The sequence below is a fragment of the Phalacrocorax aristotelis genome, chromosome 7, assembly GCF_949628215.1.
Source record: "Phalacrocorax aristotelis chromosome 7, bGulAri2.1, whole genome shotgun sequence".
NCBI classification, from domain to species: domain Eukaryota; kingdom Metazoa; phylum Chordata; class Aves; order Suliformes; family Phalacrocoracidae; genus Phalacrocorax; species Phalacrocorax aristotelis.
The window spans coordinates 52,645,783-52,670,467 of record NC_134282.1 but is presented as its reverse complement, the minus strand read 5'-3'; the positions used below and the strand labels follow the sequence as shown (position 1 = coordinate 52,670,467).

At 46.9% G+C, this 24,685-nt stretch overlaps 1 protein-coding gene and 1 long non-coding RNA gene across 7 annotated transcripts in view; one reads left to right on the top strand and one right to left on the bottom strand.

The window, feature by feature from the left end:
- The window catches only part of MEGF11 (multiple EGF like domains 11), a 312,524-nt gene that overhangs the window by 282,288 nt on the left and 5,551 nt on the right, over window positions 1-24,685 (top strand). For 2 of the 6 annotated variants that reach the window (XM_075100752.1, XM_075100753.1), the window contains exons 23-24: window positions 17,464-17,520; window positions 24,260-24,466. In XM_075100752.1, the coding sequence (XP_074956853.1) occupies window positions 17,464-17,520; window positions 24,260-24,466 (264 nt within the window). Of the gene's footprint in view, window positions 1-2,548; window positions 2,668-10,940; window positions 11,008-17,463; window positions 17,521-23,135; window positions 23,319-24,259; window positions 24,467-24,685 lie in introns of those variants that run through there. The other 4 variants (XM_075100751.1, XM_075100755.1, XR_012661768.1 and 1 more) reach the window with 4 other exon arrangements.
- LOC142060490 (uncharacterized) lies at window positions 19,037-24,266 on the bottom strand. The gene is made up of 4 exons (XR_012661769.1): window positions 23,407-24,266; window positions 20,554-20,686; window positions 20,334-20,411; window positions 19,037-19,473 (listed from the first exon to the last, which is right to left on the bottom strand). It is a non-coding gene; the product is annotated as an uncharacterized LOC142060490 (long non-coding RNA).

The window sequence follows — 24,685 nt, the reverse complement described above, 5'->3', positions numbered from 1 at the left end:
CTCGCAGCGCGGGCTTGGGGCAGGAGCTCAGTCTTTCAAGTGGCAGCATGTTCTGGCCTTCATCCAGACCTCGTGGGTCTTCCACTGGAGCTCAGCCTCAGGCTTAAGGGGCTCACAGCAGGACTCTGCCATCATGGATCCCTTCACAGGGCTGATCTGCCCATGTTACTGTTAACATTAACATAACCTTTGGGGTTTTGGGTTTTTTTTTTTGCTCTGTTTTAATTTAAATCATTCCCTTTCTTTTTTAGTCATGTAAGTCTTTGCATACTGTTCAGAGCAGAATAAAATTCTCACCCTTGGGTAGAGAGGGGGTTTTGTGTTTGGTTTTTTCTTTTTAACTGGGATAGCATTAGATTTGAATTTGATGTATTTCCAGCCAGCAGTTATAAGAGCTTCATGAATAAATGTCTAGAAAATGGACTGTGCTATCAAGGTAAGTCAGCCTGGGTGGGTACTTAAGTATCGACCAAATGGAACTGTGTAGAAGGAGTAATTCCAAGTATATGGTACTGCATGCAATGAAGGAAGAAAAGGTTTTTGGTCATGCAGACTTGTGTGCGAGCTCAGATTCCTTAACTCGGGACTGCGCTAAGTAGCAGGGAAGTCTGGTAGACTTTTCCTTCAGCTCATTTCAGGTACATGAAACAAGCCACAGCCAGATAAGCTGGGTGTGAACTTGTAATGTGTCAGCTGGCTCACAGTAACCATCGGTATGTGCCCTCTTATCTTGCAGCAAAGGCAGTGGACCGTGCCTCCTCTTCTTCAAGCTGGTCCTTCTTGCCTGCAGCTGAGCAAGGGCATGACAGATAAGGGAAAGGGGAAGGCAGAGCTGAGAGCTGGGGTGACTCAGCCATCAACACTCACCTACAAAGCAGAAGGACTTGGATTCAAGTGTCTATATTTAGTGGGGACTGCAGGTTGTGGGAAGAGGGGGGTGAGCTCTGCTTCCCTGGGGAACCGCCAATCCCTCATTAGCAGGCTCGAGGCTGTATGTGAGCAGCTGTGTTTGTGATGGGCATACACTGATCGTGATGTTTGGGTTCCAGCCCCAGTTCTCATTTGCAGACCCCAAGAGATATCTGTTTCTTGTTAATTCTATTGCAAATATCACAGAGTTATAGTTAGAAGAGATGGCGAAGTCCTGGCAGCCTGGCTGCTGTGCTGGGCAGCAGCTAGCTGAAAGAAGTTAAACGCAAAGGCTTTAGTTCTAGAATCACATCCTGATCGGACATACTTTGTTAGCAGTAACCTCAGAAAACAGCTAGAACTATAAGGCTCTGCACTTGCTACAAAATAGAGCTGACCTCAAAATTTGCTCTGCGTTTCAGCAGAAAATAAACGCTCGGTCAGATATGCAAGTGCGTGTGCAGTTTCCTCCCTCCGCTGTGTGCCACAGCACTTATGTAATAGACACCCTGCAGATAAAACCACTTACTTGGAACAGGATATTTTGCAGTAAATTAAGCTAAATCTAGATCTCCACAAGATGTCAGCAAAGCAAACTGCATGTTCGCAGGAATGCAAACACAGAGGGCAAGGAGAGACTGCCTGATGGTGACTGGGTGCCCCCCTCCCGCAGGCAGTACCAGTGCCCTGTCCTTCCTCACCCGTCTGCTGCAACCTTCATTAAAGATCTCTGGTGATGGAGGCAAGCAGCCACCCCAGCACTTCATTACCTTTTCCATGTGAAGGTGTTCCCTATAACTAACCTTTCTGCCTGCAATTTAAGGCCGTGGTTTATTAAAACTAACCCATTCATTTACTTCTTACAGGGCTTGGCTGTTTAAATGATACTGCTTAAGTTTAAATTCTTCATCCTTTCTTCTGATTGTATTTTGAATTATTTATCAATTTGTTATTAAGCTGGAACCAGATTGGGATTGATGTTTTCATTAGAACTGCCAGTATAAATATGATGCCTTGGTAAATTATTTTGTTTGGTAAATGTGTTCATAAGTTAAAGTGAAGAAATAGATAAAATGTCTCTAAGCATAACAATGTGACTGCCCAAGTTTGCCTTTCAGTGCTGAGCCTTCTTTTTTTTCTAAGCCTTTGCACAAGAAGTTACGTCAAATGTTTTGGACTCCTCAGCAGGGTTATAGCACCTTGATTTCTAACATTAACTACCTTTTCTGTAACAAGAAAAAAAGGTTTAGTTAAACGTTTCATAACTATAGGGGTTATTCTGATCAGTAGCTCTTACATGTGTTCAAACTAAGGAAGAAACTGTTGCACACCATGCATTTCCTGAGTTTTGCATTTCTTCCCATACCTGCAAAGCAGCTGGACTGCCAGGAATTACTTTTTTAAGATCTTCAGAAGGAAAACACTGTATTAATTATTTTGCTTTTTTATCTTATACGTAATGCTAACAGTCAAGAGCTTCACATCATGATAATTCAGGATATATTTTATCTGGGGATGATTTATAACAGCCAGCACTCTAACAAAGTTTTCTAAACTAGATCGTCTCTAGCATGTTTTCAGTTTCTTAAGAATCATTACGGCTTCCAAAGTGTTTTGTGATGACTTGTTTTCTTCCCAGATATATCTCAAGGTAGCGGCAGTGTACATTGCTTTTCCAATCCAAGCTACCACACTCTCTCATGTGGTGTGACTTCACGCTTCTTTACCAGTAATCTGGATGGAAACAGCTCCAGTAAGGTAGATATTATCCCACCCCACCATAGCAATGTTCTCATCAGTTCAAGGAAATCAACCAAAGCAATGCCCGTTGGGTCCTGTTGTCTGCCAGCATTATTTCACAATCCAGTGTAGCAGTTCCTGGCACTGTAGCTCTAACAGACACAAAAAGGTCCGCTGTCCCCTGTGTGTGTCTTCATAATCTCTGTCTGTGGTAACTGGCGTTTCAGCACATGCCTGTCTGGGTCAATAAGCCTCTGTGTCTTAGCAACTATAAGGTATGTTTGCTTCTCAGAAAAGATAAATAACTAGGTAATTGTAATTATCTGTTAATATAACAAAAGTAAATCAATGGAGCATTAAGTCAGTAATCTAACTTTGCTAGATCATTGTTTCCCAGATCAGTAGACACACAAATTTCCTGCTGACACAGACAAACATATAGTTGCAAGAAGGTATCAAGGGTGCTTCTAGCACTGCTCTTGTTCAGGGGCATTCTGAGAGCTCCGCTGTTACTTATGGCTCTCCAGCAGAGCTATTCAGACTGCATTGCCTGAACATCCAGGAGTACCTTACTTATCACAGGTTGCTATTGATTCCCTAGGACCATCCATGGGCAACACTATTACTCAATTCACCACGTTAGCAATAGATTTAGATATCGTAAATGGTAAAACAGCTCTTGCTTCAGAGCCTTAATAAGCCAAGGTGGGGAAAAGGGTAGGGAGCAGAGGAAAAAGGTAATGTAATTGATTTCATCAGTGTTGTCAGCTTTAAAAATGATGGTACTTGCAGGCTGTGTCACCTTAATCCAAATGTAGCTCTGCTAACTGGAAAGCCATGAGAACAAGATTAATGCAAAAAAGACACTATTCTACGAGAGAGGGCATGCAAAAATATTTCTACATGTGCTCTTGTAAGACATTTCTTGGGTATTAAAAGAAAATCTCATTAAAATGTAATAAAAAAGCTGGCTCCAGAGATTTCTCAGAGAAAAGTTTAGACAGATGTGTAAATATGTTTTCCAATGTAGATGGTCCCCCTGCATCGTGCATTTTTGCTCCCCAAATTGGAAGTGCAAATGCTCATAATGTCAAATTTAGGATGAGCACCGTGAGTGTGGGTCTGGCCCACTAATCCTGTTGCAGTTATTTAAATGAATTCAGAAAAGGTCAAAGCAAGCACCTATCCTGATTTCCCAGACTGCAGTGCCATCTTGTCACAGAGCTACTTCAAATATTAAGCTGCCAAAGAGGTTTAAAACACAGGTGATGCAATTGGAGTAGCCTGGAAGCTGCTTGCCTTCTTGTAGTAGCACTACCAGTCATCGGTCAGCAGGTTGTCCTGATATTTAAAAAAAGAAAATACAACGGATCTGGTATTTTTAGGGCACTTATCAAAATATATGGCCTGACTTTTCCTTTAGATCTCCCACCATCTTATTTATTCATGAGAATGCTTTGCAGTACGGAAGAGTTGAGGATGGCCAAAAATATGCTGCTTCTGTCTATGCAATTCACTAGCCAAGTAAGACAAAAGAGCATATAAAGCCCCTAATGGCTGCCTTAACGAGTTTCATTTCCAAATCAGTTTGTCTGGTGCCATTCCCACTTTCTGTAGGGAAATGTGCACAAGTTGTACTTGGAGGATTCATTTCTTTATAGTGCCAGCTGGGGTCACAAAGGAACCAGTGCAGATGCAAAATGAAAAAAAATGGCAGAGGAATCTCTGAACTGCTGAGCCAGAGCCCTGGATGTATTATCCTCCCTGTGCTCAAAGGAGATCATGCCTTGAGGCGATGGACTGGAGCCATTCCTCTCTCACTTCTTTCAGAGAGACAGCTTGGGCAAAGGTACAAAGGGATGGCAACAGGGAGATGCAGCCCTGCTCTGGTTTGAGGCAGCTTTCTCTCTTGTGTGCTCCTCCTGCCCCGCTTGTCCTCTTCTCTCCTTCTCTGCCTTTTCTTTCCTCTTCCCTTGGTGTTCTCTCCACTCTATTATCAGTTTTTTTCTCATATCCATTTTCCTATCCTCTTTTCTCACCCAACTATCCACATATTATCTGTTTTCTTTCCTGCTGCCCCAGTTTCCTCTCCCAGCTCAGCAAGGGTCAGCCTGGCTGCAGGGCACCGAGCGCAGCTGTCCTGTGCTGTTGGCTGCATTTACTAACCCTGCTGCGCTTCTCAGCGTACACGGCGGGTACTTCACTAGGGAAGCAAGGTGAGCAAGGATAGCAGAAGCTAGAAGGTCCAGCATTGCACTGAGGACCGCGATTTGTGAGACAGCTCTGTCTTCATAGGAAAGGAATGCCGAGCCTTCCCACATCTCTTCTAGGACCAGAGGGAAGGTATCTCGCCTCCTTATTTCCCCTCTGCCGGACAGACGTTTGGCCACTGCTTGGGACCTTACACATGTCCTGAAGGTAAATCTTTGAAGTTGCTGAGAGACAAGTAAGAGTGGAGGCATTAAAATCCTCCTGGTGTATGCAGGACTGGTTAGTTATGCTAGTGGAGCGCTCAGACTGGAACACATGCAGGCAAAAGCAAGTGGGAAGGTAAGGGGGAGCGTATGAGAAGAGACTAAAATAAGGCTTGGCTTCTTTTATCTAGCAAAATGAAGGCTGAGGCGGAGTATGATTGCCATCTATAAATGCAATGGGGTAAACACTGGGAGGGAGAAGAGCTATTTAAGTTAGATGACAGAGCTGGCACAAGAACAGATGAGGATGAACTGGCCAGGAACGCATCGAGGCTGGAAGTTAGATTTCTCACATCAGATCAGTGAGATTTTGGAATAGCTTCCCAGTAAGACTAATGTGACAAAGAAATCTGATTACTGTTAAAATGGAGCTTAATCAGCTATCTAAGTGGTGATGTGCCGCAGTAAAAGGCAGCTGGGCTCAGGGACTCAGTGATCAAAGCCCTTCCAGTCCTGTGCCCCTAAAGTCTGCTCCGGCTGCCAGCAGGCGTTGGTCTCTGTGCAAGGTCCAGGAGAATGGCTCTGTGTCTCTGGGTTTAAGGAGAGGGCAGAGGCTTCTGCATCTCACCGCAAGTTTTTAACTACCACAATGTCAGCTCGGCTGAACTGCTGGCCCATTGAAGACAATAGATATTTCACTATTCGTTTAAGCAAAGCCAAGATTTGACCCTTGTCTATGAGCTCCTACAAGTAGGTTTGGCTTTTATTCTTATGACATGTGCGGCACCAAATAATAACGTTGCTGTGAGTTACCAAGGAATATCGTACATGAACTTAAGTGAAACTGCTGCCAAATTACTGCACCAAAATTTTCCAAAGTAGATAAACAGAGATGCAGACTTACCTCCATACCGGTGTCTTTGCATCAGAGCTCTCATTGCTTGAGTTAGAGACCAGATTTTCAAACGCCGAAGACCTCTTTCACTCAGAGGGTGTTCGGTGGGACCGTTCACAGAACCGCTCTCAGTGCTGCAATGCCAGCTGTATATTTGGGTTTTTGAATTACGCATGAATGCAGGAATATATGCCCCTTTTACAGAAGGCCGCAAAAGTGTGTGAAAAATACCCTGGTATGCCATGAGCGAATGGAGGGTTCTCACCTTGCTCTTTTGCAGAGCTCTTAATGCCACCCTCACTCCTTACCAAAGGAGAACGGCACCACAGCTACAGCCCAGGTATTGCTGGTTTCTACAGACAACGTAAAAATCAATTGCTATTAGATGTGCTGAATTTTTAAAGCCAGCTGATTCACATCTATTAAAGGAAGTTCTAAATTCAACCAAAGACTTCACATAAAATTAGAAACTGCAAAACAGGCCTCACTGGAAATAGTCTGACTGGATGTCACCCAGCTAATAAAAAGGAGTCCAACCACAGAAAGAGTCATTAAAGTAGCTTTGACTAAAACTTGCCCAAGAAAAACGAAGACTGCAAATACAGAATGGCTGCAGAGTGTTCAGGATGGCCATCTAAAGCTGAGAGCCATGGGCTTGGACCATGGAAACCTGACGTCAGTAGCCGGGGAACTTAATGGCAAAACTCTTATCAGTTGCTGTCTTGGAGAAGAAATGTATGATGGAGTTCCTGCCAGCACTTCTTTGCCTAATTACCATGGGCTTCTTCGAAAACCCTACATTGACAAATGGCATTTCGGTGATCAGCCTGCCACTGTGATCTATCCAGCTGCTTCAGACGGGCAGATAACGACTGCGCTTTACTCCTGCCACTATCTCGTTGATCTTAAAGGAAAAGTTGCCAGATATGAGGTAGTTTTAACCAAATTGCTAAAATTACAAGCTAGGATTTTTAGTGGATAAATTTACTGTGAAGTATTTTTTCCTCCAGAAAAGCAATTTTGCTTCACACTAAAAATTGAACTATCTTCTATCTTAAAAAAAAAAAGTTAACAAATTATAGTGTGTTAAGAAATGATAGTAGCACAAAGCCACAGCTATAATCACATTTCTTCGTAATTGCTGCATTCTGAAAAACTTAGAAATGTCCCCAAAATCATCTCATTAAAAAAATCCATTCCAGCCCGTAGCTCTTCATGCCAGATTTTAGGTTTGTGAGCTGATTTATAAATCCTGCAAAAAAACACAGCTATTAAAAGGAACTCCAAGACTTTAATAAGCGTGACCTCAGTGGTGCAGCTGGATTGAAAATCAGCATTCATGTTATTGCTGCAAGTTTGGAAATGAATAAAAAAGCCGTGAGTCCTGGCGATGAAAGGTGACGGTGCCATCGGTGGGGCTGCGCTGATTTATGCAGCCCGAGTGTAGGGCCAGGAACGTCGGCCTCCTTCCTCTGTGACCACATTACAAACCAATCTGCTTTTCATCACCTTGCCGTTGCTTCTTTACTCTGCCTGCCCCACCCACCTGTACCGTGTATCTGCTGTCAGTGGTTATGTTCCCAGTTTTGGGGCAGTGCAAGGAGCTGTATAATGATAAAGAAGTGACTCCTGTGTTTTCAGCTGGGAGACACCAGCTGCGCAGCCCATGCCAAGGATGCACAGTCACAGCCACTGCTCTCGGGCAATGATTGCTCTAGAAATATTGCAAGCAACCAGCTTTATCAACTTTCTCTCTGCTCTGGGCATGTCCTTGAGGAGAGTGGCTGGTACAGAGGTGCCTAATGAGCTGGTGACACGTTACCTTAGTGGGAATATATAGAGACAGAAAATGAGAAGGAACGGGACAAGGCACTAGATATAGCTATCACTGCGCTGCTGGTGCTGTCGGATGTGAGATTCATGGACTGTGGGACCACAAGGGACCGTTGTGATCATCTGGCTTCACTTCCCGCACAGCACAGGGCACAGAACCGCCCGGAATTAATGCCTCTGTCAAGTGCTGGTGGCTCAGCAGCAGGGCCTTTTTCAGCCAGAGTCTACCTTTCAGATGGGTTTGAAATGGGCTTCTCTCGGTGTGCTGGCATTAATCTATCTTTGTGTGTGAGTCCATGTGTATACTTTTTAATGTATATGCATATATGTGTATATATGTGTATATATGTGTGTGTGAGTGGTCAGTGTATTTGTGCTATTTTGCATCCTGAATCTTTCTTCCAGGCTGGAGGTCAGCCCATTTGGAGCAGTTACATGCTTTGCAAATGATGAAATCTGTTTTGTGTAACAGCTTCAGCTGAATAGCTCTAAAAATACTGTGCAATTGCTTGTAGAGAGACCCAACATTCTGTGTGTGTGTGTATGTGCACACGTGTGTGTGTGCACAGCCTTTTCTATCTGTGCTGCCTCCTGTGTCTCTGTGCAGTGATTGCACCGTGGTTTCTCCTGTGTCTGTTTAAGCCAGGGCAGATTACATTTCGTGTAAAAACACATCAGACCACTTTCTGCAGCCTGAATCAATGGAATTCAATCAGCAGGATTCAGTCAATGAGGGCAAGGTTTTGTCTCTGGTTGTTACAAATCTTCACCCAAATGAAACCCAGTTTCTGCGATAAGATAAAAGCTTCTAAATGTCAATGTGTAGTTTGTAATATATAGTGTAGTTGTCCTAAATGTGGTACTCCTGGTAGAGAGGAGTATTTGCAGATGCTTTCCCTAGAGATAAGGGAGAGGCTGCAGAACTCTGCAGCTTTACCCTCAGTGACCCAGCTTTGGGGAAGCTCCCAGGAGAAGGTCTGGCTGGTTGGGAGGGTCCTGGTGGCCCCCATTGCCCTAGTTATAGAGGAACTTTTGCCAGAGATTTCCTGACCCCAAGCCCTCCCCAGTGTGGTCACTGCCTAAACCAGGGGGCAGAGGAGCCGCGTGGCTGCCCAGCCCCATGCCTTCCTCCCCTCTCTTGGCCCAGCATTTCTCCTTCCTGCTGTATTTCTCTGCCTCCCATGACATGGTTATTCCTTCCAGGTCGTGGTGTGTTCCTTGCAGCAGACTCAACCCCTCTGCTTGGTGACTGCCCTGGCCCTGAGATTGTGTCTGCATTAGGGGGCACAGAGCAGCATCCCCAACTGCTACACAGGACAGCCCTTTTATCCCTCCCCATCTGGCTGTATTGGCTGTATTTCCTTTAAGGAAAGCTCCCCAACAGAGGGTTTGGGCCATCGTGTCTCTTTGCACAGCACCCTGCACAGTGCACCTCACCCTTCGTGGGGTCCTGGGCTGTAACACAGCATAAAGGTACTTGTGACTCAGGAGACACGTGGGGCTGCACGTCCTGAGAGCACAGGGCCGTGTCCCCCTTCCTCAGGTGCACGTCCTCAGGTATTTCCAGGAGTGCTGGGGGACTCTGGGCTTCCTGCAAAGCCATCCTCAGAGTCTGGGGACAGCGGGTGCTCTGCAGACACAGGGACAAAGCAGGGCTGCTGCACCCCGACGAGGGGTGGCTGTGGCACTGAGGGCTGTTAAACAGGACTGTGAAGGTGGGTGAAAATACCTTTGGGGTGTGGCTGTAGGTGCTGGGTACCAGCTGGGCTTTTATATCCCAATAGACTTCAACACATCAGTGGAGGGTTTTTTTGTTCCAGGTCTTAAAACCCATTATAAAAGCTAAGCAAAAATTAATGAGAGATCAGGAAAAATGAAATGTTGTGGTAATTTTGAACACCGTGTTTCAATTTTAATCTCTTTTATTGTTAAGCATTTTCTTGTAAATACAGTAAAATTGCAGAGCTGAACCCTCTGAAACAGAGGCAGGAGGCTTTCAGTTTGGAAGCAGGCACAGGAGAGCAATGATGGCTTCATAAATTTAATTTTTCAGAAACAGGCTTGGGTTTTGCTCTTGAAGTCACCCTTCCTCAGGACCAGCTGTACTTTCAGCAGGTGTGGCCTTCAAGGGAAAAATGTCGAGGTGGAAAACTCAGCTGCTTTAGCAACTACAGTGATTCACAGACCCTCCTTGTGGGGGCTCACCTGATCACCACATGCTTTGTAGAGCCACTTCTGCTGTGGTGCCCCCATCTAGCAGAGCCACGCACCCCCAAAACAGCAGCCCCTCTCCTTTTGCTGACCGCCATAAGAGATGCTCCAGTGAGCTTACTCCAGGTCCCCAAAATCCCCATCCCTCAGGCAGACGCTGTGCTTGCCTCTTTACGTTGTGCTTAAGCATTACCTGGCTCGAGTAAGGCTTCTACAAACGGCAGAAAAATGAAGAGCATATTGACACTTGCGCTTAATGCAGCAGCAGCCTGCTCCAGATGGTACCACCCCGGCGGCGCAGGCTGTGCCCGGCCGCCCCTCTCCAGCCGCGCCGCCACCGGCTGCGTCCTGGGCACACGGAGGGTCCCAGCTGCCGTGCTGCAAGAGCTGTTTTTCCAACAGTATCTGGATCTGGATGGCAGCCCTGGCCTCCTCTCCGCTTTTGCTGGCAGATCTGCACGGGGCTTTATGCTTCGTTATTGCCGATGTTATTTTCCTTGAATTGAGAGAAACCTTGTAGCCATTACATCTCTTTTAACTAAATACGCTGATGTATTAGCAAATCCCCTTTGTTCCGAGCAGCTCCTGTCTGCATGCTTCTGTAGGTGGTTTTGATCCATCCATCTTCATTAGTTACTCGGAAACTGCCAGCATGTCACTCCGTGTGCACAGGCCTTCGAGTCGTGATTACTGGTTACTGAAGGCAATCCTGTATTTTCCAGCATGCTTGTGTTCATTGCTTGGTGAAGTGACTTTCCTTTGTGATTTTCCCTAATGCTAGTGATCAACGGTCAAATTCATACAGATAAAGAACTGAACTGCTGAGGCCAAGGTATCAGTCATCTCCCATTTTTATTCGTGACGTCATTGGGCTGAAGTCTTGGGTGGGAACTGTCTATTTATTTCAGCATTAACCCATTATCATACTTTTTGAACAGCTCAGTAACAAAATCCTTGACAGAGAAACTGCAGACTGGAGACCCTACACCTATCTGAATGAACTAGGTCAGTAATTTTTAAACAATTTAATCATTTTAGTAGACTTTAGAGCAATTCCAAATCCAAATCAGCCTTTCATAAAGGCCTTAAAATAATGAAGAATATTGGTGTTGTCTTTATTCTGATTGAATTGCCAGCATTGAAAAATCAAGAAATTAATATGGTTTCCCTTACCACAAACTGCAGATTGGGAAAGCAGAGACAATATTCATTCTAGTCTCCCTTCCTAGGTTGCTCGGTTGAATCACTATCATCTACTCTATACATGTTTTTTTAAGGACTAACTCAGAACATTAAAAATTCAAATTTGGGAAATTTTTTTTCTTTCATGCTTCATAAAGTTTTGCACCAAATACTGGCATCTTGGTAAAACCGTGGAGCCTCTGGCGGAGCTGGAACATGAGCTACACCCTGTTATCTCCCAGTTAATCATACAGTAGCCATTTTTCAGGCAATTTTGAACCACCAGCCAGTGCAAACAAGCCAGGAGTGAAGTCTAATTGCCCTTTTTGAGTTTATTCTCCCTGGCTTCAGTTTTAGCAGGGTTTTCAGCAGCTCTTATCTCAAAACCTATCCAGATTTAGTGCTTTGGATGCTATTTGTTTTCCTGTCTAAGCACTTGGAGTTTGGCTTGTCAGAGGCAGAAAGCATTTGCCCTTTTCTTTACTGGGATTACTAATATCTTACTGAAAATACGCAGTACGAGGGAAAGTGCAGTATTAAGTGGTATTATAGGATTTTTAAGGTCAACTATCTCACAGCTCACATGGCAAAGGAATTAACATGAGGCACCACCAGGCATCGCATCATGTCACTGCTCTTTTGGTCACACACCATGCCTCGCGCCAAAGATCAAGTCTGCCCTGCATCAGGAAAATCACAAAAGTGTCGAGCTTCAATGCAAAGCCTTTTCCACCATTATCAACCATTGGCGTTTTATCCCCTGTTATAAGCTGCAGAACCGCTGTTGTGCTTATCTGTATGTAACACGGAGAGCTGGGGTGGTGAGGATTTCCAAATGCTCCTCAGATGGAGTTAATTTTCCTCTTACCATTTTACTGCTTTGCTCACGAGTTGTAGTTGGTTTTATCTTGCAGTGTCCTGAACTCCCTGTGTGCCACATTTGTCCTGTATTCATGCATTTTATGTTACTAGCAGAAGTGATGCTAAATGCCTTTGCAGTAAGAATGATGTAGAAGTGATAAATACTTCAGCTTAGTGGTCTCCAGCAAAACAGTCACAATTTATTCCATGGCATTTTGCATCCCAGATACCTTTTTCCTTTCTTTTTTCTTTGTTTCTTTCAAAATGTCTTTAATTGATAAAAATGAGATTTTTTTTTTTCTTCCCTTTCAGTACCAAAATTAATGTTTGCTTATGCTTTCATAATATCGAATTCTTGCTCAGATCAAGGCCATTTTTACTTGAAACAGCAAAATGTTTTAATTTCATGGTATTACTTTTGCGCAATAAAAGCCGCTGCTTCCATTCACACGTGCAAATTTCAGAAGAAAGTTAAAAACTTCACTTTTGAATTATAAACATAAAATAAGTGAAGCCTAATAAGGTCACAAAGGGGATCTTGACCTTTTAACTGCATCATGCATGGAGGTACCGAAGGGTTAAAGAGACATACCACATCTCAACCCACTCTTAGCCTTAAATTTTATGACACAGGTGCTCCAGCTGATGCGTTGGAATAGCAGCCAAGCAGTGTGAATGGCTGGATTCAGCTAAAAATAGTTAAAATAGCAGTGGATGCTGTCCAGACCTGTCCCAGGCTGACACCATTTGTATTTTGACCTGCGGCATACCATCACTTCCCAGGGTCATGGCTGTGCTCAGGCTGGATGTAAGGATTCAGGGACTCTTCTGATGGGGAAAACCACGTTGGATCCAGGCTTAGACTCCCCTTTGATCTCACAGCTGAGGGAGAGCAGGACAAGCAGCTGCTCCCAAGGAGAAGCTGCTGCCTTACTCGGGAGCAGCGGCTGGCAGCTGAGGAGAAGCCGGGAGGCTGTTTCTAGCAGAAGCAGAGCGCTGCGGCTCAGCTGGTTGGTGGTATCATGCCCTTTTCTGTGTGCTTGGCACCACAGCTCCTCACTTCCAAGCAATGTAGCTCTCGATCTGTGTCTGAAAGACGATCACCAGAATGCTTTCTGGAAGTACCATGTACTTTCTCTTTGCTGGTGTATCTCATAACGGCAATCCCACAGGTGACAGGCACATGAGTGCTTTAATGAACCCCTCTTTGCCCTCCTCACTCTTGCAGGCTGCACTTTTACAGCTTTGGAAAACACCTTTTGATTGCTCTTAGTTTACATCATTGGCCTTTGCTCAGCCAGGAGTCATTCCTCAGGCGTTTTATTTAGAAAGGGAAAGATGTTCTCTGAGGGAGCAGAGAAAGGCTGTTCATACATAGGGGCCTCAGGGCCAAAGGAAGAGCCCATTTCAGAATCCACCACGGTCCTTATTTCAGATGCACATCCTGCACGCTGCCGCAGCAGCACAGGTCAAGGAGAGGGAGCAAACGGGCAAGGAAGCATGAGAGTGACTCCGCCTGAGCCTCACCAGCTTCCTGGGCAGAGCGCGGGACAGACGGCCAGAGGCTGTTTGCTATACGTGACGCGAAGAAAAACTATTCAGTCTTAACTGAGGACCCAATGTAAACTCGTTTCTAAGTCAATGTGTATGTTCCCTCTGATATCAGTGGGGCTCTCTCTGAGCCAGGAAGGAAGAAACTGTGTAGAAAAACATGAGTCTTACACATGTGTATGCTTGTCTATGCATATATACTATATATATGTAAAAGTATACGTATATATATCCACTGTACAAACACATAGAGTGGATCATACCAGACTGCAGGTATTTTGCCCCTTTTGGAGGACTTTAATTGCCAGGTTTGTGTTCTTTCTAACTAGGAAGTCAAGGAGCAGAACAGAGCCTGTATTTTTACTGCTGGCGCATTTGCTTGTGAGCTTCAAATATCAGGCTTTGTCAGCGAGATAATCATATCTGTTGAATGGAGTTGGAGTCTGGCGATGAGCGCATTTGCACAAGTAATTCTTACGGTCTTGTGCTTGAGATCAGAGTTTGGGGGCTCTGTGGTGCCAAAAAGAGGTGGCTTTGTCACCTTCGCTGTGTGTCACTGCCTGTTCAATGCAGCCTAGTCCTACCAGTTTCAAGGAATGGCTTGTCTTTGCATTTTCTATTCACCATCTCTTGTTGCAGAACTGGAATTGTTTGTCCTGTGACTAATCTCTCTTGCTCTAGCCCAGTCTGCAATAAGCAACTGCAGAGCCCAGCTCCTGTTCCAAGCAAGTCAAAAGTCCTAAACCACCTACTCATTAGCTTGAGTGCTGGGCACAGCGGCCTGCAGACAAAAATGGTTTTATCTGTAATGTTTTTTTAACAGCGGTCCTCAATGCAAAGACTACAGTGTGATTTGCAGCACATCTTGAGTGACTCAAAGCTGCATTTATTCCAGAGAACCAAAGCCACAAAGTTTGGTTCAGAGCTGACTTTGCATTTTTCTCAAAGCCAGGAGGTGTGGAAAAATATTTCTAGCCGAGACTCTGACTTCACCCCAGCAGACAATTGAGCTTCAAACTTAAACCTAGATTTTCCTGAAGTGCCAGATTCCTGGCCTGTTGAGAGCTTTTCCACATTAACTACTTTTGCAGTTAAAAAAATGATGTCTCCATCATTCATTTCACCTCCTGAGGAATGCAATGAATACACAAAAATGGGTCATAAACCCCACAGAGTTATAACAGTCATAAAAGGAGACTAAATGCAGAATCACAGCGAATAGGTTGGGAAGGGCTTTGAGGGGTAGTGAAGCCCTTCCAAGGCAGCACCAACCCTACCTTTATCTTTCCTAGCAGGTGTATCCCACTTTTTCTTAGCCATCCTCCCATCAGAAGGATTCTCAGTGTTCTACAGCTACCCTGGAGTACGCGAGAACTGAGCTCAAGCGTGGCAATGTGCTATTTTGCAGCTCAGTGTGGGCAAGGACTGCCTGTTACCCGACTCGGAACCAGAAGTCAGGTTCACTCAGACAAACCCTGTATTAATACAGCAGCCTGCCCTCCTGGAGGGTCTCACAGCAAGTTTGGGCTTACTCGGAGCAGACACAGTGACCTCTGCTGCTGCAGAAGCCCTTCCAGACGTGCCTGACATTTCCAATAGGACTGGCAGGAGCTCACATGGAGCTGAGCTAACGAAATATGCTCAGAAGGTGGAGTCCTTCCCCTCCGAGTCACCAAAAGTGCCGGTTGATATTGCTGCATCCTCACAGCAGCCCTAAGGCTCCAGCCTTCGTTCAGGTCTTTGCAGTCGCAAAGGGAACATTTCTGTAAAGATCTGATGGGGATGCTCAGAACAGATGCAACATTCTTGTACAGGGCTGGACTGTGCGGTGAGCACAGCTAACCATTCCGTGGGTGACCTCTGTTTTGATCAGTCACTTATTCACCGTTACCTGTATACTAACGATCTCATTAATCCCCAGTAGTTATGAGGACACTGTCCTACAGGATCATTCCTATGTTTTTTGCTGCTTGCTTTGTCTCTAACTCCAACGTGTCTGGTCAATATTTTAAAGTTACTGGGGAGAACTAGATCATGGTCCTGAGCAACATTATTTATCCCCCTCTGCTGAAGCCAGAGGTTCTTCCAGTGCTGCTGTTGCACTACAGGAGCAATGCTGTGTCCAATGCACCTCCCCATGGGCTAGCCTGGGTCTGCTTCTCTTCCCTGTCGCTGCTCTTTCTTTGCAGTTACGGCTCCCTTCACCCTGTAACGCGGGTTGTGTGCTCACCAGCTTCTTGCCTGCCAGCCTTGCTCTGTGTGGCGTGAGCTGCTTCTCGTGGGAGCCACCCTGCGTATTGGGGAGGCACCCGGGAGGCACCCTGGCCCAAACACTGCTTCGGCGTTCCTGCCCCCAAAGGCTTGCTGAGCCCTGGCAGGAGGATGCGGGAGCGCCGGGGGTGACCTTCAGGAGCGCTGCAGCTGGGAAGGGGAGTGCCAGCCCTGTGGATGCGAGCCAAGGGATGAATTAGTTCCATCCTCTGCACTCGGGACTCTGCCCTAGCAGAACGCAGGGGAGGAAGAAAAGCACACAGCTAATGCCATTAGGTGAAAGTGCATCCCCACTATGCCCAAATCACCCCGTCAGCCTTGCCCTCTCCATCTTCTTTTAGGGGGGTGAGTCTGGGAAGTGGCTCAGGATGAGCGGTGGGAAACAAAGCAGAAGGTGCCCAATGTTTTTTTTTTTTGGGGGGTGGGGTGGGGGGGTGGGGTGTCACTCTTGGCCAGAAGGGAAAGGGCCCCATCTGAGAGCCCTTTCCTGTGCTCAGGGATGGACCCTCTGAGAATCAGAGCAAAGGGGTTTGTCTTTGATGTGCCAGTACCACATTAATTGCCTAATTTATGCTTAGAAAAAACCCAAGGCTGGCCAGAAGAAGGGACTGGTACAGCATTGCTAGTGGTGGTGACAGCTTTTCCTGTAGAGACCAGAGGACATGCAAGGACAAATAGCTGAGAGACCCTGGGGACATGCTGTTTGCAGGGCTCTTTTTTACCAGCATAACTTAGTTACTTGATTGGGAATCCCATAAGCCACAAAGACATTTCTATCTCAGTAACCAAATTTGTGTTGATCTTGCCAGTCAATAAGAAATATCAGACTCTATAGTTTAAAAGATTTAAAGGCTTACATTAGATTTTCTTTTTGATGGATATCTAGGATAATTTGCAGTAGTGAAAATGGAAAAGGTTCCCATTCCCTTCTATCTCTGCCTTGGTAAGGAGCAGTAAGCCCTTATGGAGCTGCATTAGGCAGAAGGCTTTGCTGTCAGCTCTCTGCTCTCAGATGCTGCATTTTCAGACCACTGTAGCTACTCGGGGACCATTGTCACACCAGTTATTGAACTGCACAAATCAATAAGCAAAGTCACATAAGGTGATTTAGAAAGATTGTACACACCTTAGAATCTAAGACTGTGAATTAAATTACATACTAGCCATGAATGAAACAAAGCCTAAAATTAGCAACAGAGTAATGTAACGTAACCTGCGGACTCAGATTTGAAAGGATACGTTTTAGGTTTCTTTTACTAAGCCAACTTAGTGTTTCAGTAATTAACGTATCTGCAGATGACTTTTTTTCTTTTTCTGTTCTCCTGATGGACAGCTGTTCTTGGTAATGAGCAGTACCTGCTTCAGGAAGGCCCTCCCTTCCAGGGAAGCTCTTAAGCATATGCATAATTTTAGGTGTGCACAGAATCCCCGCTGAAGCTGGGTGCGCGCTTACAGCTGAGGGTGTGCTTAAGAGCCTCCCTAAATGAGGGCCTTGATGTACAATTTAGAGGAAAGAATATGTGCTGCTCAGTAGTCAAAGCAATCCAATTTACATAAATATTTATTTGTTTTCCATTATATATCATTTTTATGCAGGTGCTTGTGGGATGGATAGACGTCAGAACACATACATAATGGAAAAAAGCTTCAAAGGTATGGTATCCAGTGCCTGCAGTCACCCTGGCAAAGAGTTTGAGGAGGGTGTCATAGAAGAGGTGAGATAGGAGACCTGAGCACCCGGGAGAGCGGCCGTGCAGAGGCAGGAAGGGACAGAGCAATTACCTGCAAAATATGCCTGCCTGGCTCAGCTGGCAGCAATCGACTCCGAGCCAGATGTCTGGGGCCCGTGAATTACGGATGCAAGTCTTTACGAGGCCGTAGGCTCCTGCCTTGGCAAAGCAGCACAAGACAAAAAGGGAGGCTTTGCTGCAGGGACAGGAGGTGCAGCTGGAGCTGTCTCGCCAGGAGAAGCTCTTTTAGGACCCATCAGCCATCCTACAAGGGCTTTCCAGTGGCAGTTGCTGATGATAGACTGGTGCGTTTGCCTGCTAAGTCACAGCTCTGTAAGGCTCTTTTAGCTATCCTGAGCTTAAATAAAGAAAACAAGCTGACCCTGCTACATGGCCTTCACTGGAAGAGATTTATAGCAGAGCTTGAGAAAAGACCTCACTCAGTACATTAACCAGTCACACTGGCTCAAAGCAATTAGTGGGCATTGGCTGTAGGGCAGTTCTAAAAAGGGATCATAGATGAGTCATGAGCACAAGGCCCAGGGATTTTAGATTTCAGTTGTCCACCAGGTTTACACTGAAAATATTCTAGTTATGTATGGACTACAAGACCACTTGGCACGGTGGTCCCCACAAGCTCCTGATTGACTGGGCTGGGGTTTGGCACACTGAACTTGCAGGCCAGAAGATGGACCGAGGAGTCTGTCTCATTTGGAATAGACAGGTTTCAGGCTGAGGTCCTCGATCTGACGTCAGGGCTGTTGTGTCCGTACATGCCAGCTGGGAATGTACCTCCATCAGCCGAGGAGGTAAATACTGCGCAGGCTCTTTCTGTAGCGTCCTTGAGCTGGTGTCAGCTGAGTAATGGGGGAAACAGTACCTTCCCACAGCTGCTTTCAAGACACCCACTGGTCTGCTATGGCTGAGGTGTTACAGGGCAAGACCTTTATCTGAACTAACAAGGAATATTGAAATCTAGTCCACACAAAAAATGGTGATCAGTTTATAGTCAGGCCTAGAGAAGGCTGATCACTTTGTAGCTGCTGTTTACAAAATAAAGTGCTATAATATTTGCTAAAACGTCACCTTACCACACAGAATCACTGAAGGAAACCAATAATCCATGACTAAGTCTTTCTCGATAAAGCTACATTTACAATATTGAAAGGGATATGTGTGCATATTTGACTCATTCACTGGCTTCAGCTACTTCAATGATTCCCTTTATCAGAAAAAAAATCTTATTATAGTATAGTTAGCTGTTCTTTTTACTCAGAATTATTAATTTCAAGATTAAACTAAATTACTGTGTTTACAAAGTTAAAAAGCTGCTTTAAACACACACAGTAGGGATTTCCATCCATAGACTCAGTCACAGAGAGTGGGGTACCAGTGTGAACAAGAGAAAAAGAATTACAGTAACAGCAAACTGTGAAATGTATTTTCTGCTGCTACACATTTTATTATTTAGGCTTTGAGCCATTTTCTTTACATGTGTACTGCATTAGAAATTACAAAATCAGGCTTAGAAGCCATGTCAGGAAAGCTGATCCTTGCGGCTGCTCAGCTGCTGCAGCCAGGCGCGGCTGGCACCTGCAAGGGCAGGGCACCGGGGACACGGGAACGCTCCTGACTTCCCAGGGATTTTCGGTAGCTGAACGTGCCGGAGGTTAGCAGCCGAGATTTTTTCAGAAGCGTCTGCCTTTCGACGGCTAAAGATTTCCAGCAGTCCCAGCCTGAAGGTCAGGCAGCCTTTCTGGGGCTCTGGTGGCAGCATGGGCACTCTCAGACTCAGATGAGCCCCTGCCAGGAGTTGGGTGACATCCCCAATGCTCAGTGCACAGCTCTCCTCCCCCTGCCAGGTCCTGCGTTAGCCCTGAAAGATGGAGAGGCAGCATCTGCTAAGCTGGGTCAGTCACAGAAAAGAAATTCTCAGTCCCAAACAATTGGATTCTGTCATCAAAAAGTCTTGGCAGGCGGGTGCTTTGTGTTTACATACTTCTATGCATGTTAAAGTTGATCTGTATCTGCCAGGTCTAACTGGAGAAAGCCTGCCCTGTGGTTGCAAACCATATTTGGTGCTCCTGACCCCAGCCTGGCGCGCTGCACGGGGTGCACTGCCAGGACGGGCCACGGGGGTCCCATGGCTTGAGGCTCGGTTCAAGCTGCGGTGGACCAGGTCTGCCACCAGCTTCCTCCAGTTCTCCGAGGAGGAGGAGACCAGGGCCCCCAGCTCCGCAGCCCCTGTGCCGCACTGGCCTGGCTGGGGGCTGTCCCCAGAGCAGGGCAAACAAGAGAGGGCTGTCCCTTTTGCCACTAGAACTGCAGCGGCCGGGCTGCCAGTGGAGGCCCAGGGTTTAGGCATGGCTGGTTGGTGTTTGCCAGGGTCGCCCACAGAGGAGCCCGGCTCACACCACGGCATCTGGCAGCTCCTTGCGGCAGGAACCCTTCAGGGCAGCTCTGAGCTCCGTGGCACATGGTGACAGTGGTTGAACTGTCATAAGGTTTTCAGAGCAGGTTCTTTCCCGAGCATGATGTTCAGTGATACCATTTCTAAGCTTTTATCTGCAGCTGAGTCCTTTTCTATTTTTAGGGTTGGGTTTTTTTTTCTTAAATGAATGCCAATGCACTGGTGGAATAATGTGACCTCAGGCACTAATATTTTAAGGAAAAAACCCCTATGCTTTGCACAACACCCAGCAAAATCCCAGCAGATAGAAGCACTAATGCACTTACCTCAGGGACGTGGGGCTTGGTTCAGTGTGGTTCATTTGTTTGTTGTACAGGAATGTGTCCCCACAACTGTGTCACACTCTGAAAAGCAGCAATAAGCTGTCGTTATGTTACTGCCCTAGCAGCAGCGAGGGTTAGCCACATTAATGAAAGCAGCCAGAAAGGCAAGCTGCACCGAACGTCATCCGTAAATGTGATTAAATAGTAGGAGAGCATGTTTTACCTGTGCACATCGTATGTCCTTAGCACTTCAAACGTGGCAGTAGGTACCGAGGCTTGTCATTAGTATGCCAGAGGATATTCAGGGCAAAAGAGAGGAACCCGGTCTGTGGGAGGGACAAGTACATTTCCAGACCCTGGTAACAAAAATAACACCTCCTTCAAAGATCTGGTGTTTGGTATCCAGGCAACACAGAAGACAGGGACTTCAAAATTAGAGCCTATTCCCCACATTTCTCTAGCGTGTCCAGCCCATCAAGTGCTTACAGCAAGTGCCAGCGCCGCTGGTGGCAGTGCTGCGGTGGGGCTGAGCTGTGCACCGCCATGAGCGCCGACCCCGCGGGTACCCGGGGGGGTGACAAGGCGGCATCGCCAGAGCTCACACATGGCCTGCAGGGTGAATGGGCCGAGAAGTTCTAAATACATTTGCTCTGCATTAAATTAATTCATGAAATGAAATTTGACAATTGATGCCAGACTTTTTAATTATCCCCAAATTACCTTAATAACAAAGCAACTCAGAGCCTTCCACATCCTTGAGAGTTAAATTCTCTGTGATCTTGCGCATGGTGTGTCTTGTGGGCTAATGGCTCCCTGGTGTATAGCACATGACCAAGCGTACACTGGTGCTCCGTAAATTATATTGTATCTGGCGAGAAGGGGCTAATCCCTAGCTAGACACAGGGTTCCCATTTACGTCAGCGGCAATCGGCTCTTAGGCGTGCTGTTCCTCAATATCTTCTGGGAGAAGGCAATTCCTGAGAGAGGCCAAACGAGTCTGGGCAGCCCAGGTGGTATTTCGCTGGTCTTCCCTGGGAAAGGGAGGGCTGAGGCTGCGGCTACAGCCTGAGGGACATCTGCCTGGTGGGTAGTGTCAGCACCAGCAGCACGACAGGTGAATTTTAGCTTAGGAAGATAAAAGTAGCTGAGCTGGGCTTAATAAAATATATGATCTGCTGGGATTTCTGCCTATGCCAGCTCTGATGTGCCCGTTTTCCCAAACAAAATACCACCAACCCACACAGCTATTCCCCTGTGTGCTACAGCACAGCGGGGGCAGGATTTCTTGCTCTCCCCCCGTTTCGCTGTAGCAGCCAGCAGTCTTTTATAATCTACAGTTTTATGAATTTAAACCCAGCTCTGTTTTGATTTGTTCCCTCCCAGCCGTGGTGCCGACAGGGAGTGCTTTGTAGTGATCCCCCCCCGTGCCGGCAGCCTCGTGCTCACACGTGCAGCTCACTTTGCCCTCTCCTTCTCACGTGGGCCAAAAGCCGCACGCACCTATTCATGCTGCCCGCTTTTGTGAGCTCCTCCTGCCTTTCTCCCCGTGAGCATCTGCTCAGCAGCACGGCTTGAGGCAGAGAAGCAAGTTTGTGACAGTCTTCCTGTCCTCTCGCCCCAGGGTTTAGAGCTGGCTTATTAAAAGCTGCCCAGGCTCTCCTATCGAACACTACATACTTGTAGTAGCCATCAGAAGCTGTAACTTGCTGGCAGGTAGAGCTGAGCCTTTCTTTGGCTAAGAATGACACAGAAGCCTCAGGGCTGTCTCTCTCGCCCTCACCAGGGCCGTGGCCCTGAAGCCGTGAGTGCTCTGCGCCAGTGTTGGCTCGGGCACTGCCGAGAGCTTTCAGCTCTTGTCCACATGAGACAGTTCACCCAGTGACTGAAGAATGGGGCCCCGTCCCATAGCACGGTTATTTTTAGCCTAAAGATTTTCATTTTATTACAGGAATTGTTAGTCTTTGTCTGTTGCCTCCTCACCTTTAAACAGTAACAGATCCTAGACTGAATGGCACCTTTAATTTAAGTCATATACATAGCAAAAGCTAATACCATTGAGCTCACTCATGTACAAAAAGCCTTTGGTCTTGTAGGGTTGCTCCATCGCTCATTAAAGGACAGGACGGGACAGCTTTTCACTGCCTTGCCTGTACCAGGATGGGGCTGGTAAAGCTGGAGGCCAAACCCAGCTGGGGAATATTTGTGTTGCTTTGGCTCCTGGCTCCTGAGATGTTCCAAAACAGACGTGTTTCACTTGGAAGCGAAGGCATTGTTAATCTTACCCAGGCTGAAGTCAGATGAGGAGTTTCGTAATTTTATTACTAAATAAACATTGCAACTGGTGCCAGGGCCTCTGCCAGCCCTCACGTCCCTGGTGGTCCCAGCATGGTCCAGCTGGTTTGCTTTGCAGCGGAGCTTCCTACCAAGCTGGTTTCACTAACCCTGAGAGCTGAGGGCTCTCTGAATGTGCTCGTACCACAGAAATCGGAGCGCACAAATGCAGTCGCTTGCCTCAGGCCGCAGGGCGCCACCGGACACCTTGCTCCGGCTGCCGGCTCGGTGCCATCCCCCAGCTGAGCCAAGGCGAAGGGCGCCAGGCCTGGGGGCTGGTGGACACGGACAGACACACAGACACAACCCCAGCGCTGAGGGAGGGAGCGTTGCACCCCGGAGTGAGGCAGACCTGAGGAGTGAGTTAGCAGGACGGGGCAGATAGGCACAGAGCCGAGGGTTGTAAAGGAGAAGCGATATCTTGTTGTCTGTCTATTTCTTAACCTGAATTTCTCTTTTTGTCTCCCATACTAGATAGCGGGGGCAGCTGGGATTGCAGCTATTTTGCAAGTCCCGCTATTTCACCGGGAGTATTTCATATATACCAGGATCTGCCTTTGTACTGTAACCCAGCACAAGAAAATGCCTCATCTTTCATTGCATCGCTCTAATTCTAAATTAATGGCACTGCCCAGCAGGATGCACACAGCAGCAATGGCACGTTCTTGAATGTCAATGTTAAGACCTATTTATTCTCTTTTTATTTATTTATTTATTTATTTTTAAAGCAAGACTGGCTCTGTACCTTGCAGCAGGCTGGCCTACTCCAGCCAGGGTCACCGACAGGGGACACCGGTGGTTACAACTCTCAGGCCCACCTTGTTCTCCCCATGTAGTGCCTCCTCCGTCACCGCCTCCTGTTTTCTCCGGCCTAGGGGAGAGGAGCAGTAGATGGCATTAGGGGGAGGGAAAAAGCAAAGCAAAAGCGAGGCTCAGATGGAGGCTCATCCCCCCCTGCGGAAAGCCCAGCCTTCCCTGCTAGCAGGAGCAGCCTCCTCCCAGTCTTAATGAAGACGGCGGTTTCTCCTGGTGCTGGGTAGCCCCAGAAATGGGAGCTCTCGGGGGACGTACGCGCACGTGCTGCACTGACGCAGTTCTAAGCCTGCTGGAAATGTTTTGCATTCAAATATACAGCATTTGATGTTGACCAAAGCCCCTGGGACGCTCACCCTGTAGCTGGCCCAGCAGGCCAAGTACCAGCAGAAGGTCCTGCTTGCAGACCCGACTTGCCATGGCCATGTGCATGGGGCTGCGAGGCAGCCGGAGCGAATGAAAACGTAGCTCCTTAGGAATTTGGGGGAGGGAGGGAAAGGATTGCCACCTCAAATTAAATATTGCAGTAAATGACGACTAGAACCTTTTACAGGAAAACCTTCAGTATCAAGCAGGTTTTTTTATTTCGTTCCTGCTAGTGAGTTGTGGATGCAATGGTCTGGACACACCCAGAGCACAAGTGTTGGGTGTCTGTGCTGGATGCTTCAAGGATCTTCCTTACCCCCTGCCCCCTATGTCCCCCCACCCTTCCTGCAGAGGTTCGGTTATCATTACCCTAAGCACGCTAACAACTCTAACGCTCCCACTCTGCTCTTGTTTTGCAGATTATATGAAAGAATCTGTGTGCAGTTCCAGCACTTGTTCTCTGAACAGCAGTGAAAACCCATACGCCACCATTAAAGACCCCCCCATTTTAACATGCAAACACTCCGAGAGCAGCTACGTGGAAATGAAATCGCCTGGTCACAGGGAGTCCCCATATTCAGAAATGCCAACTTCATCGTCAGCCAATAAAAACATCTACGAAGTTGGTAAGTGGGGCAGGCGGCAGAAGGTCTGTGCCAACCATTCGTGGGTTTATTGTAGATGCTGATTTTTTTTTAATTCCTTTCCCGACACAAGTAGCACGGCCTTGGCGCAGTGCAGGGAGGCGCTGGCTGCGCGGAGGCCTGTGCATTAGCGCGGTGATTTGGGGAGCTAAGGCCCAGGCGGGGACCCGCGCTACGTGTGGACGTGAGCGTGGTACAGCA